Here is a 19,200-nt window from a genome sequence, read left to right on the forward strand (position 1 = left end):
AAAGAAGACGCCGAAACCAATACTGGTTATCGAGCGGCGGCACCTTGGGAAGTCTAACAGAAACGCGATAAATAAAATAAAATCGAACTAAAAGCCATACGAATCTTGATTTGCCCTCTAGCACTCACTCTAGTCCCTCATATTGAAATGCGCGATGCTTTGAGTGTTCATTTACTTTACCAGGGGGCTATATTTGGTCTGGTGTTGAACACAGTTTAGTGCAAAAATTTCAAACTTTCAAATTTCCTAGAAAAGTCGTGCCACAAACAAATCAGCTTCGAAGAAGCTTCACAAAATGGCTGATGTTGAAATGTATCGGTAACGAGAAATTGTGGTAGGTATCTGCCAGTTAGAAGGATTACCTTGTGTTGGTTTTGATTTTTATCTCATGCCCAATGACCTCAGAAAATACGAAATTAATAAATTATATTCTGTTTTAAGTAAAATTGTATTAATATCATCATATACATTGTCTTCAGTTTTGATATCTAGACGGATTTACTTGTAGAGAATGTTTTTAAAAAATATTTATTGAATTGTGCTTTACCTACCTTCCTTTCCTAATAAAACTCCTGACATACGATATTATCTATAAACGAATACACAAAACGTTACTGGGTCTATTTATTCTGGAAATTACTTAGAATGCTATATAAAATCATGCCTAAATACTTTTATACTGGGTGTAGCAATTAGTGAAGTTTAGTGAATAAACCGTGACAGCAACAGCCAAGAACCGAATATTGATCTGCAAATTCTTTTGCCAATTCGTTCAGATTATTTTTAATACAAATAAAATATCGAAATCGTCCCGTTTGCAAAGAGTGGGCCTTTTCATATTCTCGTCGATAGCCAGGCCTTCTTAAGTGACCAAACTAATAGGGTTTTGGTATTGTAGCTTTTGCATTCGGAATGTACTCAAAATATTTCCACGTACACTCACTTAGTGGATGCCGACTTAAGTGCCGAGAGCTACTGAGACTGTGAAGAATGATATTGTCGAGAATCTCATTTTGTTTTTAAATTTTCTGGCTTTAAGAACTACACCTACCGCCGACTTGTATTGGAAGATTTTGTAGGGATTGAAGGATTGAAAAAAAAAATAGTTTAGGAACGGCTGTTGTTTTAGTAATACATATTACGTTTTGGCACAACGAGGGCCTCCCTGTATATTGTCGAACTCCCCAGTCATATTTAAAAAATGCATTGCGTACGTGATCTTGACCGTTCGTGCTTCGTTAGCCCAATCTTTTTACAATTGAAATGATCGCAGGTAATTTGTTTTTGGTTCAAATAAAATTTATATCTTGTTTTTTTGTTATTTTGACAATTAGTCAGTAATCTTAAAAATATATCTCTATCCCGGTAGCGACTATACCGCGAGGCATTTTGTTTGTTTAGTGTATACATCGTACTAAAACAAGACGCTGAAGAGAAAGTATCTTTTCCGTGAAAGTTTTAATAATTCTTCCGTATTCTAGCCGGTGTGGTATATAAGATAAGAACTTGGTTGGTGAATATGCCACTCATAACATCTATTATTAGGAACATTCCGCCACGGATATTATAAACTGTCCTAATGTATTTTAGTGTAGTTTATAATATCAACGATATAGTATTAACACACCCTTACTTCGACTAGTTCATGTGCTATTTTAAAATTCTCATAACTATATTACAGTCTAGTTCATGGATGGGCAAACTAAGGCCCGCGGGACGCAGCGCCCGCCAAAGCATTTCGTGCGGCCCCTTGCTCTTGGAGAAATTTGTGAAAATTACTTGCAATCGCATGCAAAATTTAAATTCATTTTTAAACTTTATATAAAATATCTAAACTATAAATTGTTAAAATAATGCAATGCCTTTTTTCATCTCCGGTTCAATAATGTCAGCCATCATTACATTTGACACCATCATAAAGTTATATAAAAATATATGATATGGTCTTTTGAAAAGTGCGGCCCTTTGTAAAAAGACTCTTCGAATGCGGTAGTACTACTAAGACTCTTGCAAAAATTACTTGCCAACCCCCTGGTATAGATAAAGGATTCGGAAAAGATAACCGCTTAGGTTCCTGAAAATTAGCGTCACCAAGCGAATGTTGAAGCAAGGTGACAAATTAACCAAATAAACACCTACTGATTTTAAAATGATAAAGTACTTTCGGATGTTCGTGTTTGCACGCTTTTATGACGAGTCAATAATCATTATTAAAATTTATTTGTGCCTTGAAAATATTACTACTCCACATATGATATGACGGAAATTTCAGTCAATTTGTACAACGAATACTTCCAATCTGCACATACAAGGGATTATCTAAGATCAATGCGGTTATTTTAGCTCTCTCACCATCGTCCGTTTCTCTCGTTATATCCGCCAAATCGGACGAAGAGTAAATGACACCGGTGCCCTTTACTTTAAATTATCATTATTTAGTTATAGTAACAGTAATTCCATTTTGCTTATCGCGACTCTGTCGCATTTATTTAGAACAGAAGCTCTTTATGTTCGGTTTATACAGATCACGCATCATAATCTGCCTCTCTGGAGTAATGACCTAATGATCGTTTGGTCTGCCGATCCTATATTACTATTTACATTCAAAACACGAGAGCTAATTTGAAGACGTAAAAGTTACATTTGCTCTTCGGCGCAGCGACTCTGATTGACTGACATCAACAACCAGGCTGTTTAAATAATGCTGACAAGGCGTATGCAAACATTTAGAGATTTGTTAGCGACTGACGAACTAATACCCTCACGTATATGTTCAATCCAGACATCCATTTTAATTTTTATTTGTCATCGTGTAATTCGGAATTTTATCGAAGGAAATGGATAAGAAGAATATTTCAAAAAAATAATAATATTAATAATAATAAAAAAGCAAACAAAATAATGATCGTGCAATTAAAATATAATAAACAAACAAGCAACCTTTCAGGCTGGAAATAATTTATAATTGGATTATTCATGGCCAAGTAAGGTCAAAAAATAATCAACAATGAATACGATTTCGACCAGTCAATTGATCATCATCATAAGCATAATACCTCAAGCCGTAGAATTAATCTCCAGTGATAAATATGGAAGCGGTGAAAGTAATGAAAATATGTCGGTTTTTGTAAATAGATCGTCAATATGTCAAATTCTTATGAGATATACTCGAATGTTTGTGTGTCGTCGCATCATAATGATATAAGAAATGGGAAAGAAATTAAGCACTATATAAGTATTGGATTTTTCAGTAAAGTTTGATGGGCCCCTTTATGATTAATTACCTACTATGTAAAAAAACTCAATTTTTTTCTGAGAATAAATAAATTATGTAGTGAATTTACACCAACTATATTAGCGCACACTACTCACATAACTAAGCATTCAATTAAAATACAACTGCTTTGTTGATTCAAACAATCCCCATAGTGGTACGATCGAATATAGGCCCAGAGGTAATAGTAACTTCCTCCGTTAACTATAATAACTTGAAACTTGCTTGACGCAAAATACACTTTTTGCAAAGGGGCCCAGCGATCTATTCATTTTGACTCTCAAAAATCTCGTTTCTCGGCTAATTTTATGAGTTTTGTCTAAGATTTTCTACTGCCATTTGTCTCCGAATCTCAAGCAATGCTGAATTCATCCTTGACATTCTCTTGTCGATGTTATTTTTGGCTTCACGAATTCCACAATCGAATGCTTTCATGTTTTTTTCTCGCTCTCCGTCTTATGTTTTGCAAACATTTCATTATCTTCCCGATTTTTCATTTATAGTTTCACTCGGTTGCATCTTCCTCATTTCTCTTGCTTCATCGCTGAAAGGAAAAAAGTGAAATTTTTATATCATAGATGTAACTTTTATTAAAAAACATAACTGGGTAATGATAGTGTGAGTATGGCGATTGCATTTATTAAAAGAACTAATTTTTCATCCCAAGAAATCGATAATAGACAACAAGGTATTTTCGGAAAGGTTCTATTAAAATACTGTACTCCCTATTGTTGCTTTCGAATGTCGTAATTTTCTATTTAATCAAATTCAAAACGAATTAATCGATTAGTGTTTTCAAGTTGAACTTTTAACTCGTTTGGTCTTTATTTATTTACTTTAGACAGGAATGAAATATAGTCATTCAATCGAAAGCATTAGCGACATAATGTCACAATTTTCATTGGTAGACGGTCATGATAAGAAAATATAGGTATGTAAAAGAGTTTGATGTTTATAACGGTGAATACAAGCGAACGCAATAAGATATTCAGTGTCGAAAGTGTACAATGTAAAACAAGAACCCTCCCGGTCAAAAACTACTGTCAATGACAGCATGGTCATTGTATATTGTCATATAATTCATTTTGTGCATGGCATGACTACATACCTACTTTACACTGTTTCACTTAAGCTTGTATTAAAATTACATAAATGGTAAATTTTCAATTAGTCTTGGAATATTTACAATACATCTCGATTGGTAACGCTACTATTCTACCGCTGTCAAACTATTTACTACAATGGGACCATTTTGTCAATTGACAAATTAATTTTACGTTATCTTGACATAAACAATAAATTATAGTTTCATTTATTCTCGATTTGATCGTATTTTGCTGAATTTTAAATTTTTCTGTTAAACGATTTGTTTACATCTAAAATGACAGTATTTGATTTTATCAATGATTGTCGTTCCTGATCTAGTTAAAGGCTTTGTTTTATGAATCAGTCACACAACGATTCAAGTAACTAAGAATTCTCGAATTTATGAATAGATGTTTTTAATGGTTAGATGCGCTCGGAAATCAATTTTCAACTACTTTCGTATATAAAATACATTAGTATTGTTCAATAGAATAGTTATTGTTACTAGAAAAACTGAAGTACATATGCTCAAATTGATGAATGTTAGTCTGAAATAATTAAAACATAAAATGAGTTAAATGGCCCGTGGTAGATGCTACTTCAAAATTTCAAAAACTGAGAATTGTCATCTTAGACCTCGCCAAGACCTTGAACTGCTTTTCAACAAATAATTTTACGGGTGCGCGGAGTGAGGTTGAGGACTAATGTCGATTTTTCCCTGGGTTGATGGGTCATGTTGCAAATAAAGGAGAAATAACTGACTATATAACGGAGCAATTCGGTAGATCGCTATATGATAAACATCTGGACCTGATGATCATCTCAGATGAACTATCCTATCTAGGGACAGAGTGCAGTGAACTTTTCTGTCTGTGTTAAAAAAGGAAAAAACAGTCGGTTTTCCGATTAAGTATCATTTTTTAGGTACAATTTTTATAGCTTTAATGGGAACTAATGGAATCTAACCACGTCATAACCACGAGCTAATCATCTTGAGAAGGTCATATTTGCTTTCTATTCCTAATATTACATTAGGAATTAAAAATACTCTAAAAAAAACTAGCAATCGTAGGTAGACGTAAATAGGCAACGTGTGTCGGAATATTTGAAAAAAAAAATCAACGAGGCTATATCTGAGTTTTACATCACCGTAATAAATAGCATAAAATCGCGATCTAAGATTATGTACCTTATTGTATATGCCGTATTGCATGACTAAACCATATGTAGCAACCGGTATATCTATTTTGTACAAATATTAAAGATTGTATCGCACATAAGCTCCCATAAATGAGATGAATATCAAGTATAATGACTTAGAAAAATAAACATGCAAATTAAACTGGGGACCGGAACGACTATTTCCAGATTTAACTTGTTTTATTGGCAACACAAATGTAAGTACACTTTAGGAAACTAGGAAATTCTTAAACGTTTGTTGTACGAACGGGTATAGTCGAAAATAAAATGGCGACGGCGTGGGGATTTACTTGTTCGGTTAATGCAGTTTAATATTATTTAGGCGAACAAACGTGAGCCATTGATTATGTAACTGGTAATCCGATTTTTGGCTGCCCTAATGTAGGCAACACAACAGAGAAAGCAGCAGTGCTGTTGACTGATTTTGCTGTTCAAGGTATAGTTGTGTTTACTGGATATAACCCAATCGAATTTTGATCTAAAATGCCAAAAACAATGAACTTAATTCAATAAATTTTGAAATTGATTTCATTATTTCAAGTAAATGACGTCATTTTGGATGTAATTACAAACGATTACGTAGCAAATTTACTGTGTCGTATTATATTGTAGCGAATTGCCACATAAGACGAAATACTTTCCCCTTCCAAATATGAAAAATTTAGGCGCGGGATAGGTCAAATGGATCACTGAAAATCATTTCGTAGAAATTACCGACTCCATATTTCCTATGCTTATTAAACAATATAAGAATATCGTATTTCTCGTATTTATGAGTTCAAGTGCCAATGCTAATAACAAATATGTAGACGTCTAGTAGCGTGTTTACAAAGTTTTATATCAAAATAAAAGCATTTTTAAAGAAAGACTAAGATCGTGTATACTGACTTCGATTTGTTTGACCGGAAATTTAAATAGGGCAAATGATATAATAGTTAATTCACAACAGGTGGGTTTATCATTCTCGATTATTATTCATCAAGTATGATTCATATTTAAATCACTCAAGCGTTTTATATTTTTATACCAAGCGTGATAATTTGATAAGCTTGGTAAAAATCAGATTAGGAATATTTGTTCTGAAGTTATTTCGATTCGAATTTTTTTTTCGAAAAGCGCAAATACCATTGATACATTGATAAAAACAGGAAAACTTGAAAAAATACTAGTGTGTCGAATAGGTTTTATAAATAGGTTATCGAAAAATGTAATATTTGCCAACTTTTACTAGCGCCCTTCAAGGTTCCATTGAAGTGAAGTTTGAAAAGAATCCCGTATTTTATGCAAACTGTATTCAAATTGATTGTATTAGTAGAAGTTAATTTATATCCTAGATGTTATTTACAGAATTGGCCATACAGAATTGTTATCCTATATCAAATGGTAGGTTTTTCAGTAAGTTACTGATATTTTGCAATTAGGGGTTTATACAAAATCCTAACATGCCAGAAATTTGGCTTCAATATAACAGACCAAAGGCGCCATTTAAGTTATCTGTGTCGTCAGCGAGGTTTCTATGACACGTCTGTTTATGTCTAACTCAGATATAGTTAGTTATTATTTGTAAACAATTCTTCTGTGTCGAATTTTGAGATACAATATTGCCCGGTCAGGTAAAAATCTACAAAATATAACACCACTTCCAAGGTTGGGCCGTGGTTAACATACCGTGATGTTCAATGTTATACATCTTTGATCATACCAGACTGTGCTTGATTTGAAATAATTTTAAGTAAATAATTATGGTGTCAAATAATGTCAACTAACTGATTGATACTAATCACATAATAAAACAAGGGATTTTGCCAAATTGGGGGTCGTGTCGCTATAATGTGACACGCCACGGCCTTGGGCCAATCGAGATGACAATGGCGTTCCAAAAAGTGAAAAAGTCAAATCACACCTCAAATCTTTTGTTTCTAAGTATCAATCGTGTTAAATATATTTTTATGCATTAAATAAGTAGATATGGCACTTTCAAACAAAACAAAACTAGACAAAAATAATCTATTGATCGACTGATGTTTAATACAAGGTATCAAAAACTTCAATATTTCACGGCGAAGCATGATGTAGGCGCCGGTAGGCTCAGTTACAGTCGCTGGTCATGGCGCCAATTTAGGCTACCCACTTTTGTTTCTATAAAGCCAGAAAATTTCAAATCATAAAAAGTTTCCGGATTAAATGAGAAGTCGCGTGTCAAAGCTTAAAAATTATTATAAATGGAGCGTATCGAATTACAAAGCACTACACTGTGTTTGATTACATTGTGGATTTACTGAAGGATTTTGATGCGCATTATATTTTCCGATTTCTAAAACACACAAAATTCTACTATTTGGATATCATAAAACCATTTCAACAAATAGTTTTGAAAATATTAAGAACCGCTACGGATAAACATAATTTTAATTGCATATATCATTGAAGGTAATATTTTTATATTGGGCTTATAAAAGTAAAAATGTCGTTTAAGTATTTTTATTGCAAACTTGAAATTGGTTAGTGTCGGTGCTAAGCATGTATAAAAAGACTTAGAATTGAGGTAAAATTTAATAATTAAATTCTGCTGCATAAAGATCAGCTTGTCCACGAAAGCAGGTTCACTTAATCTCTTATTTAAAGGTTCAACAGCAAATAGCCATTTAAAAAATATGGGTATTGCAAAAAAAAAACGTAATCAAAATAGCAGTTTTTCAATGTTAAGTATCATATCTGCACCGAAAATGTCAATATCGAATTTGACCAGACGGCGCCGCTGATGTGACAATGTCGTCACAAGTGCGACAAATTAATGGCATTTTCATATACAGTTGCGGTCGCCATTACCCCGCATTCTTTTATGATCTACCTGTCGGTTTTTTGTCTGGAAGCGGCAATTATTTGATTGCGTTACTCATATAAAACACAATCGTTTACTCTTTAATCAAGAAATGATTATTACCGGTAATATTTATTGTCAACAGCAGACTTAATGTCGCTAGCTAATGGGTGCAAATTAGCAAGTAACTTGCGATAATTTGGTTGAATACATTATTCGTTCGTTTCCTAAACGATCGCGGAACAACTTTTTGGTGATGTCATACTTTAATTGTTATGCTTTAAGTCTATCACTTCCATGTCAGAATCCACAAAAAAGCCCAGTATCAAATATTTAAGAAAAAATATGTACAGTTAACGTAAAATACTTACTCCGAGGGAATGCTGCAGCTGTAACTTCCTCCATCACGCGAATGTATTCCTACAAAAAGAGAGAATATATTTGAATAATAGACAATTATATTTTGATATAATGACCTCAAATGACTATTGATATTGTAGAAATAATATGCATAAATATACATTCAGTACCTGTTGTAATTGGTCTTGGTGAATGTGATGTGGCGGATTTGTTTGAGGTTGGATCCAGGCTGTCGTAGTTTGTTGGTCTGTGCGACAAAGGATATTCTGCATGGGGTGGGTTCCCGAGAAACGACTGTGACTGTGAGGCACTGCTTCCAAATTTGCATTGGCTTGCGTACGGCGGAGGTGGAACGCTTGATCTTGTCGGTGTTGCAGATGTGTCATCTGATGTATCATAGTAAGGCATGTTTTGACAAGTGGATGGACGTCGTTCCGATATTTTAGAGGTGTTTGGCTGACATGGTGAAGGACTGGTGTGACAATGTTGGGGCGCACCAAGCACATTTGACGCTGCCGAACTTGAACTTCCAGATGCGGCAACAAATGATTCTTGTGTTGTTGAACTATTTGGACGAACTCGTGATGGATCAGAACTGTTAGATGTGCTGAGAAGAGAGTGGTTTGATGTATCTGACTGATGACTGTAGTATGTTGTACCGGGGTGTTGATTGACGTCAGTAATACTTTGGGGTGGATATGTACCTGCCATATCATTACCAACTGGTTCGTGATAATAATTATTATATGGTGCAGGCAACGATCGGTGTTGCAACATATAGGAATCTCCCATTGTGTCATCTGTGGAGTGAGAATGGTTTGGGTGCATATATCGTTGATTATACTGAGAATGATCTGAAAATTGACCTGATTCTTCTGGTGTCATTCCTGCATCTGTCTCTGATGGTGATTTCTTTTCGCACATACCAGAAGCTTGGTGATGCGGTCCATGGAATACTCCGTTAACCCAATTTCGGAGATTGGTTACAGGCGATGTATAAGGATATTGGTTTCGTTGTACCGCATCCGTCTGACCAATATCGCCTTCTCGTGCTCCAACTGAACTGTTGCATTGTTTACTTACACTTTCACATGACAACGGTGAATACATCTTTCCAGCCATGTGGGGTGCCGTCGTAGAAGAGTGATGATGAAGTGGAAGACTATCCTGCACATTTTGAGGCATGCCTTGATGTGTCATGGGTTGCATTTCAAAATTGGAAGAGTATGGTTGAGGAAGTGAGGACGACATTCGTCGTCCAGATAAGCCGTTGATTTCATGATTATAAGATCCTTGATACGAATATTCGGAACTGTAGCCGCTAATGTAAGGGCGAGCTAAATTCATATTCTTTTGTGGGTGCGAGTCTATTGGTGACCAAATTGGGCGATTATAGTTATCATGGCTGCCGCTTTCGTACCTTGCAAGGGCGCCTTGTTGGCCCATTCCAGGTAATTTATCTCCCAGTGCTGCACTAGCATTTCCAGCATGTAAGGATGGACGATCATAGTCTAAACTGGGTTTTGATTCCACAGAATCTGACACCATTGAATCAGTTGGACAATTGTCCTCAGCAGTGATAGGTTGACGCGGGAAGTGCAGAGAGGATGAATTTTGCTGATCATATTGGCATGATGGATTGGATTCAGAATTGCCTTCAAGTTTCATGTCGGTTGGTTGTTCGTCATCGTCTTTTACCGATTTGCAATCTATAACAAAAGTAAAAAAAAATAGATCAGTATACGATCTTGCGATAATAAAAGCATGAAAATTATCAGCAGTATATGGTTTGAAAATTTTGTTGCTACCATCTACCGTGGGACATGTCAAATAACTTACATCTATTATCTTGCTAAGGCTACCAAGTAATTTCAAATCCATGACGAATCCAAATTAAAACGGCTGTTTTTAAAGGGCGCGATAATTCAATTTGAACGGATATTATGACATTCTACCAGAAAACCTACCGAAAAATTTCCCACGTAATAGTTCTGTCATTTTGGTTTGGCCCTATTCATTTCTCAGGCTATTTACTAATGTATTAAGGTTGCTTTAGTTGTGGTTTGATTAGAAGACTTTATCTCAGGCAAGTGGGGGGACGGCAGGCAAGAAAGACTTATCACGGGCACCATATGGCCTCGATAGAATGCGCGCAAATTTTAAACAAAACGTATCAGATGCAGTATACATTATTAATTAGAATTTAGATGGTGTCGATTATATCACTTTATTACACATTGCCTATTTTTGACTTATGGATTCAAATCTTCGTTATTATCTTAACGCAATGTGCCAAGACTCCGATATTCCCAGTCGCTACTTTTAACTGAAAATACATTCGAGTGATCTTATGCGCAATAAGCAAACACATATGAAATATCATATACTATTGCGACATAGATGTGGTATGGGGCTCCATTGATCGACTCCATTTGAAACAAATTATAAAACGTAATGTATATTTATGTTTACCGACTTGAATTATCGTTTGTCTCAGACGCCAAAACACACACTGCGACATCGTCCTATATGTAAGTATATTTTACTCGAGTTCAGAATACTTATTCTTTGGGGCTTGAGAATGAAACTTGCCTTCATCGTCTGATTTTTCATCAGTGTCTTTGTCGTCACTTTGCCTTCTGTCTTCATTGCCTGAGCCTGACTCATTTGCTCTATTTTTCGGAATCCACGTCATTTTGTTTTCTTTCTTCAAACGCCTTCGAGCGTTAGCAAACCACGTTGATACCTGTAATACATGTCAGTTTATAAGTGACAGTGCATTTAGACAATCATCAGATATACGCTTCTAAAATACACCATTCACAAATTAATAAGTAAAGATGATTTGACTTAAATATTTAAAAATATGAAAAACTGAAAAGTGTCGACTTATCATTTTTATTTTAATATTTTACCAAGGTTTAATTGGGCCTTAAAATAATTTGAAAAATCTTTGGTAAAAAAAACAGAAATAAACCTTGATATTATGAATTTAAATGTGTTATACTCTTTAAATTTTGGACAAACCTGTGTCAAAGTCATTTTTGTTATGATTGCCAACATAATTTTTTCGCCTTTCGTTGGGTATGGATTCTTTTTATGTTCTTGTAACCAAGCTTTCAAAGTGTTTGTCGATTCGCGGGTTGCGTTTTTCCGCCGTACACCATCGTTCATATCCATGCCACAGTATCTGAAAATAATGAAACACGATGAATGACTTCTTAATGTCGTGGTGGAACACCCGCCCTCGTACAGGTTGGTCTTCTTATCTTAGTTAAATATATGGTCAAGAACAATGGTGAATCGTTTACCAGATCTCGTGGCACATGCTATTGTGTACAAATTGCAAATTTCTTCCATTCAATTACAAAATATAAAAAAGTTGTGAATAATGAGATGATTCCTAAAGATGAAATACTTTATTTCTCTGACCCGAGTCTATTTCCAATTGGTGTAAATTTTAATAAAGCAAAGTTGACTTGGGCATATGACATTTGATATATAAATACAACGAAATGGTACGTGTATAACAACGATCAGGGTCGAGACAGTAGGCGACGAATCGATGACAATAATCTGTCGGGGATAAATATCATGAATAGCATGTAAAACCTTTCAATTTACAACCTAATATTTCCCTTTTGCATTTCCTGTTCTAGAAAACCAAAATTTTCACACATCATATTTTTATCGTTCTATTTATGAGAAGCTTTTAAATTTTTGTCACATGCAATACGCAAACTACGTCAGATATTGTTATTTTCTGCCATGTCTACAGCGATCATTGTACAAAACATATTAACATATAGTAATAATACAGGAATTGTAGAAATGTTACAGATTTATTGTTTGACGGCATATGAAGTAGGATTGATCAATGTCTTTAGTTGTATGTTCCGATCATTGCAAACTGGAACAAACATACGGCATGAATGTAACATATAAACTGAATACCACAAATTATCAGTTTAGCGATCTTATGAATCGCATATAACCGCGATATTTCATGCATTGTATATTTGGGAGTATTTTATCTACATGAAGACAATAATCCCACAAAACTTGCTGACGACCTTGAAATTTGAAATTCCATCGTATATATTTAATATTCACTACAATAGATTTTTGTAAATTTGAACATCAATTTTGTAGTAGATCGTGGGTTAATATGTCAGCTATGAGCTATTGTTTCAGAATCTAATTTGTAATCTTGATAGCGGATAAACAAAAATTTTAAATCTTTTGACGGCTTCTGTAATTTAGATTAGATTTGAATTTACATTCAATTTATCTGGTCATCTCTTACCAAGCTTTTTACGACACAAAATTCAGTCGGTAAAATTCAGTCCGTTTCATAATTCGCCATTTTACATTCCGCCCATGGGCAAATGAAATATATTGTTAAATGGCATTAACTGGCGACCGCCAAGTTAGATTTTTCATATGCCCAAACCAATAAACATTACCCTTATTAGTTCATTGCCTAACAATGCAGAATGTGGAAATAATGTCGGATGTGGAAATAAATGCAAACGGCTCCGAATTTCAGGTGGAAAGTTGAATATTTTCAAATTTAAATGGTGGTAAAATCTAATATTGTAAAAAAAATATATTATTGTTTTTATCAAATGAATACCTCTCAAATCAATATTAAATATTTTTCTCTCCTCATGAAGTAACAATGCAAGTTTAGAATCCTTTTTTGTTCGAATTTTGCCAGGGTACAGTTCTATTATTTTCGTCAACATTAAAATACAATTGAGTTTGGCCAACTATGCATTACCATTTCAGGGACTCACCTATCATCTAGTTAAAGATAGCGAGCAACTAAAATATACCAACCAAAATTATAGCGATTGAATGAACTTGTAACTGCAATACCAGAAGTTTTTTCAGGCTTTAAGAAAGGCTGAGATTAAAGGGTATGTTTTATGACATCCAGAATCTGAATGTATATCTTTGTTATATCACCAAGCACAAGATTGTGTTTTACCTTTCGTACGGATACTGCGGTCCAAATCCTGTATCATATTGATAATATGTTGGAGCAGGCTGATTGTATCCACCGCTCCACATGTCACCCTTCATATCATATCCAGATCCCTAGAAATACAAAATAAAATTATGAGTGAAATATTGCAAAACACTCATGGTTTAGAATCTATATATTTGTTACAACTTTGTATTGCTAGATACTGGTAAGTTTCTGTTCATAAATCTATAGTTCTACAATCAGGATTAATTTCAACGTTTTGTTGAATTGAAAGAAACTATCAAATTTCTTCATCAAATACCTTTATAGTCATGATCACAAATAAGTTTTGAAAACCTAAAAATGAATTTGAAAAGGAAATTTGAAATCGTGTTTGCTTGCTCATCGTGAATTTCGTAATGCGATGCTAAACTTTACGAAAAACAAAAGTGAATTGTTGCCACTTAATTCATTACCTTCAAATAGTTCCTCGACAAATTTAAAAAAAATTAAAATAAATATTTACTTGTATGTTCAGAGTTATACATTTAATTAAAATAACGATAGATTTCAAAACAAAACAGAATTTTTTGTTTTTGGCAATGGCCCTCTCTTATTTGATATCCAAACTAAAATGGCGGCCCGATGACATTTTATCGTTGTGTAAGAACGGATAAGATTCAATCAATATTTTCAGCTTTGATAGTGTATATATGTATAAACTTTGTATTAAATATGATGACTGGGTATATTAGTTATAAAGAGTATGAAAATATTAGGAACTCAATATGAACATATGTTTTTACCTTTTGGGTATTATATACTATTCTTTGAGATTGGGGGATAAATACTAAAAATGTAGAGTTTGCATTCATCTAAATGTCTATAAAATGAATATGACAAAATATGTCGAATGTGACGTCAAAATGCTAAATGGGTTTTCATGTACAACGCTAGTACATGTTTACCCATGTTACCACTCCCTTTTACATGATAACAAACATATTTGAGAATATGAAATCAAAAAAGCAAACCCACCAGCGGCGTGTAATATGGTGAAGGATCAATTGCAGGAGAGCCGTAATGTGGTGGAACTATGCTGTGTGTTGGTGCGGAAGCTGCAGCGTAACTTGCCGGTGAATTGAGAGCCGATGAGCCGGGTTGACCGGTCACTACCGCCGCCGCGGCGTACATGTGAAACCCCGGAATATCGGACTGCATTTTTGGCGCAAACATTCGACCATCAGCCGATGGGCATTGATACACCGGTCGACTTCCTGCGCTTCCTGGAGAGTTTTCTACGCTTCCAGGGGTTACAGGCACGGGGTTACTTGAGTAAATTGCAGAGGCGGAAAAGTACTTGTCTTTCACAGTATTGGTGTTAGATCCCAAGTTCAACTGAGAAGGAATTAACATCATAGATATATTTCCCAAGTATACAACACTTCTCTAATAACTAGATACTAGAAGCATTGATATATAATCTGCAAATGAGATATTATATATCTTGTAAGTTTTTCAAGTTCAGTAAATAAATTGCCTTATACAATAATCTCAATCCTTTCAGCTAGACATAACGCCTTGGTCTGACTATTTTATCGTTCCTGCTCGCACTTCAGCTTGGTACCAATCACACTGCATATACCTCTGCAGGAAAACTGAGTTATGTTGCAAAATTATAATAGCCTATTAATATTTTAGTTCATATCTGATACACCACTCTCAACAACGAATTTTCCAAGTTATCGGCATCAGGATTTAAAAGTGATGAGAGAGGATAAAACCAAACAAATGAACGAGAGACGAAAAACCGTGCGGAAGAGAGAAAAAATATTCGGCTCATTTATGACTGACGCGTTCGCTATTCGTAAGCGGTGCTCTCTTGTTTGGCAGTAGCTCAAATACCGCATGAGATCTTGCTTGACTCAAATTCACTCTACAATTTATCAGGTATTTACAACTTTAAATTATGGCAGAAACAAAATGATCTCTATAATACTGTCATGACATAAAGTTAAAATTTGATATTATCGAAATGCATTACAAAAACTGAGAAATTTGGAAAACTTTTGCATCTGAGGTTTGAGAGCAAGCGTGCTTCTTCGAACTATTTAACGTTCAAATAACAGTGTCCAAGACTTCATCAATAATAATTATATATACCGTTGTTTATTAATCACAAAAACGTATTTATTTCAATTGTTGCCATAACACCCCCGTGAAATGTTTGTAGTCAAAATTACAACTCAACGTAAATTTCATTGATACTTCATTGGCCAAATTCAAATACTCACACATACAAGCAGGTGGATCTTTGAAAAGACCGAATTACTGTGAATTCACGTTCAATTCTCTCTTTTCATCAAACTGCACCAATCGTAGTTCTTTTTTGTATTAGTGTTACATAGAAAACATGCTATATATATTAGAGTGACCGCAATAGGAAGCAATAATTGTCAAACTAATTTTTACATCATTTATAACTAAAGTAAAAAAGCATTGTTCGTATAGTTTTTAATCTAAATATGATATACCACAAAAATGAATTACTTTTACACAACTCCTACTTTGATACTTGCGAACAGAATAAGTTGAATAAAATTGTTAAGTAAGCACGCACCGACTCAAAATAAGACATCAACACACGACATATAGTTTCCTGAAATATACTTCTAACTATGATTGGAAACTGAAACTCCTAATAAATAAGACCTGTTTACCAGTTAGTTTATTTAACTTTCCACGCACCGCACTGTTGTTTAGCGAGCGAAAACATTCATTGACGATTTATAAGTTCCGGACGTTTTCGAGGTAACGCGAAGTTAGTGGAAAAGTCAATCGAACTGCCGAACATAAGTAGGGTTGAACATAACTTCAATATTATCAAACCAAATCACGATACATTATACAATAAATTTGATGAACACATTTTAATAATTACATTATTTTCGAAAATTGATGGAGAAGTTTACAAATGTGCAAATTCATTAATGGTTCGATTCAAACGTGAAAATGATATTATTACAATGATTCCTAAACTAGATACGGCTGTGTATAACTTTCATCGTGGTATTGCTATTACTGCAGAGCTTCTATGAATGCTTTTGAATCATTTCTGAACGTTTTAAGCTTCATGTTATATCATATGCGTATATCCAGCATGCCTAATGTCACTAAGTATAATCATTTATGAGACACAACTATATTATGATTACACCTTTCAAGAATGGCTTTGCTCGTAAATGGAGAATTAAATGTCTATTCATTGGGAATTCGCGCTTGGTTGGGACATGATATGATGATCCTTATGAGCTCACTTCATTTTGTGATATACAGTAGTAATTAAATAACTTCGAATTAAACATAATATTACCTTTATTATAGCAACTTTGTCTAAATACTTTTAGCATGAAGTAATTAGAATATTACGTTGTACGATTGTTCGAATATGATTTTTGTTTTAGTGAATACAAAATGTCGAATATTAAAATAAAAAAAATCACATCAATGATATCCGAGTCGAGGCCATGTTCAATTTCATGCACTGGACGGATGATTTCGATTTCTGAACTGCAACTCGCTTAATGATTGAATTATTAATCATCTGGTCGTAATTTGAAAGCGGTTCGAGTTTTATTATGTCATTTATAAAGCTGATTGAATGGAAATACTCACAGACGATCTTTAAATCAGCTAAGAATTGAGGTGATAAAAGTACAACAATTGTGATCATAAATTGTATATATAAGATATATCGGCAACTAAAAATGTAATATTGAAATCGGCGACGGACTTCGAAATTTCATCATGGGCTCCGGCACCGTTATTTTTTAGCGTCTTGCAATTTTTTTAAATCATTTATTAGATTATAACGAAATATGAATATCATGACTGATCTGTAGCTTTACCTGTCATTGTACGAGGTTTATCGTTCGGCCTCATTAGCCAGTATTCAAATCTGTGGTCTTTATCAATTCATGCTACTGCAATGCAATATTTATGCCTATATGGCGATATCTTATCACGACATGTCTGATCTACGGTGATTGGGAAATGGCCGCCAAATCGTTTAGCGACCGACTCAAAGTTCATGAACTCGCTAGCCAGAGTCCTTTTCACCAGATAATTCTGTTTCTTGCTACCTTCACACACAGAAAATTGTTATTAAATCAACTATTCTGTTAATATATTAGGTTTAATTGCAACTTTTAGACGTTTAATGTATAGAATTAGGTGAAATTTAATTCGAGGAATATTTTTCGCATATCTTTCATAAAACTGTTTTTTTTTCTCATTTATTATATTTACTAAAATTTTAATATATATATAATCAAAATACCATAAATTTGTGCAGAATCTGGTTATGCTTTTCGCCATCAAGAGTTTCAGTTCTCATTCATTTTCGTGTAAAAGTGCCAAAATTAATATTTTTATTTTCAACGAATCATCCCATTTTATATGGGTTTCTGTACCTGTCATTTGTTTATGAATAAAAGTTAGAACGAGAATTTTCACATTGATTCAATTATTTATTTTTATGTTTTCCAGGACTTTGGAAAAGCGATGTCTGGTCTTTGCTGTGGTTATCAAAAAAATCAGATTACAAGAGCTTCCTATAATTTAATCCAGGAATGAACTATCAAAAACGCTATATTTATGATAGAGATCTACTATACACACACAATTTTCTTGATATAGGCGTTTGTACGCAATGATCAGACGAGTAGAACGCACGTTTATCGCGTTACCGTTTTCAAATATGCCGTATACCACGCGGCGTAATTACAAATGCGCGGGCTACTTCGGGCTTTAATTCTTTGATAATGACATTCAGGCAGCTATGATGAAGGCACTCTGGCAGGAATATCAGCAGATTCACCTTATGATCTACCTGCCGATTGTCAAATATATCAAAGTCACTTTTCATAAACAAAGCATTATGATCTAGCTCTTTAGTTGAAACTTGTTTGTGATAGAAAAATGTGATTTCGGTGTATGAGACGTCTCGCATTGTCAAACTTATAGATCTTTCCACCGTCGAGAAATTGATGTCATCTCTACGGTTGGACGATTACCATCTTGCCTTTTGCAAATTCGTCACATGTGCGTTTATATTTTTCACAGTATATATCAAATTCTAAGCGAAATAGTTAGGATTTGGAATAAATTATCTGATGAATTGATCGGCTTCGTTGAGTCGCAAATATTTTTGGAAATATTGTTGAAACCATTTGACAGTAAAAATATTCTTCACCGAGGCTTTTCAGCATTTTAACTAAACAGATTTCCCTTAAAATCTCATCGATTCACACCCGTTTACGGATGTTGTAAAATATTCGACATACATTGCGTGGTTCATAGCTCCCTAGACATTTTATTCGTTTGCTAATTAATATTATCGGCGTCCGTTTTTCGATAAATAATGTTTTATTAATTCAATAATATTACCCAATAAAATCAAACGTTACATTACAAAAATATAATGTC

General features: G+C 34.1%; 1 protein-coding gene across 1 annotated transcript; it reads right to left on the reverse strand.

Moving 5' to 3' along the window:
• Window positions 1-3,114: 3,114 nt before the first annotated feature.
• LOC120332683 (uncharacterized) lies at window positions 3,115-15,193 on the reverse strand. The gene is made up of 7 exons (XM_039399983.2): window positions 14,752-15,193; window positions 13,735-13,844; window positions 11,769-11,931; window positions 11,334-11,487; window positions 8,912-10,450; window positions 8,753-8,801; window positions 3,115-3,818 (listed from the first exon to the last, which is right to left on the reverse strand). Exons 1-7 carry the CDS (start codon window positions 15,130-15,132, stop codon window positions 3,752-3,754), a joined length of 2,463 nt encoding a protein of 820 aa, XP_039255917.2. The 5' UTR covers window positions 15,133-15,193; the 3' UTR covers window positions 3,115-3,751.
• Window positions 15,194-19,200: the final 4,007 nt, after the last annotated feature.

This window comes from Styela clava, chromosome 13 (assembly GCF_964204865.1).
Source record: "Styela clava chromosome 13, kaStyClav1.hap1.2, whole genome shotgun sequence".
NCBI classification, from domain to species: Eukaryota; Metazoa; Chordata; class Ascidiacea; order Stolidobranchia; family Styelidae; genus Styela; species Styela clava.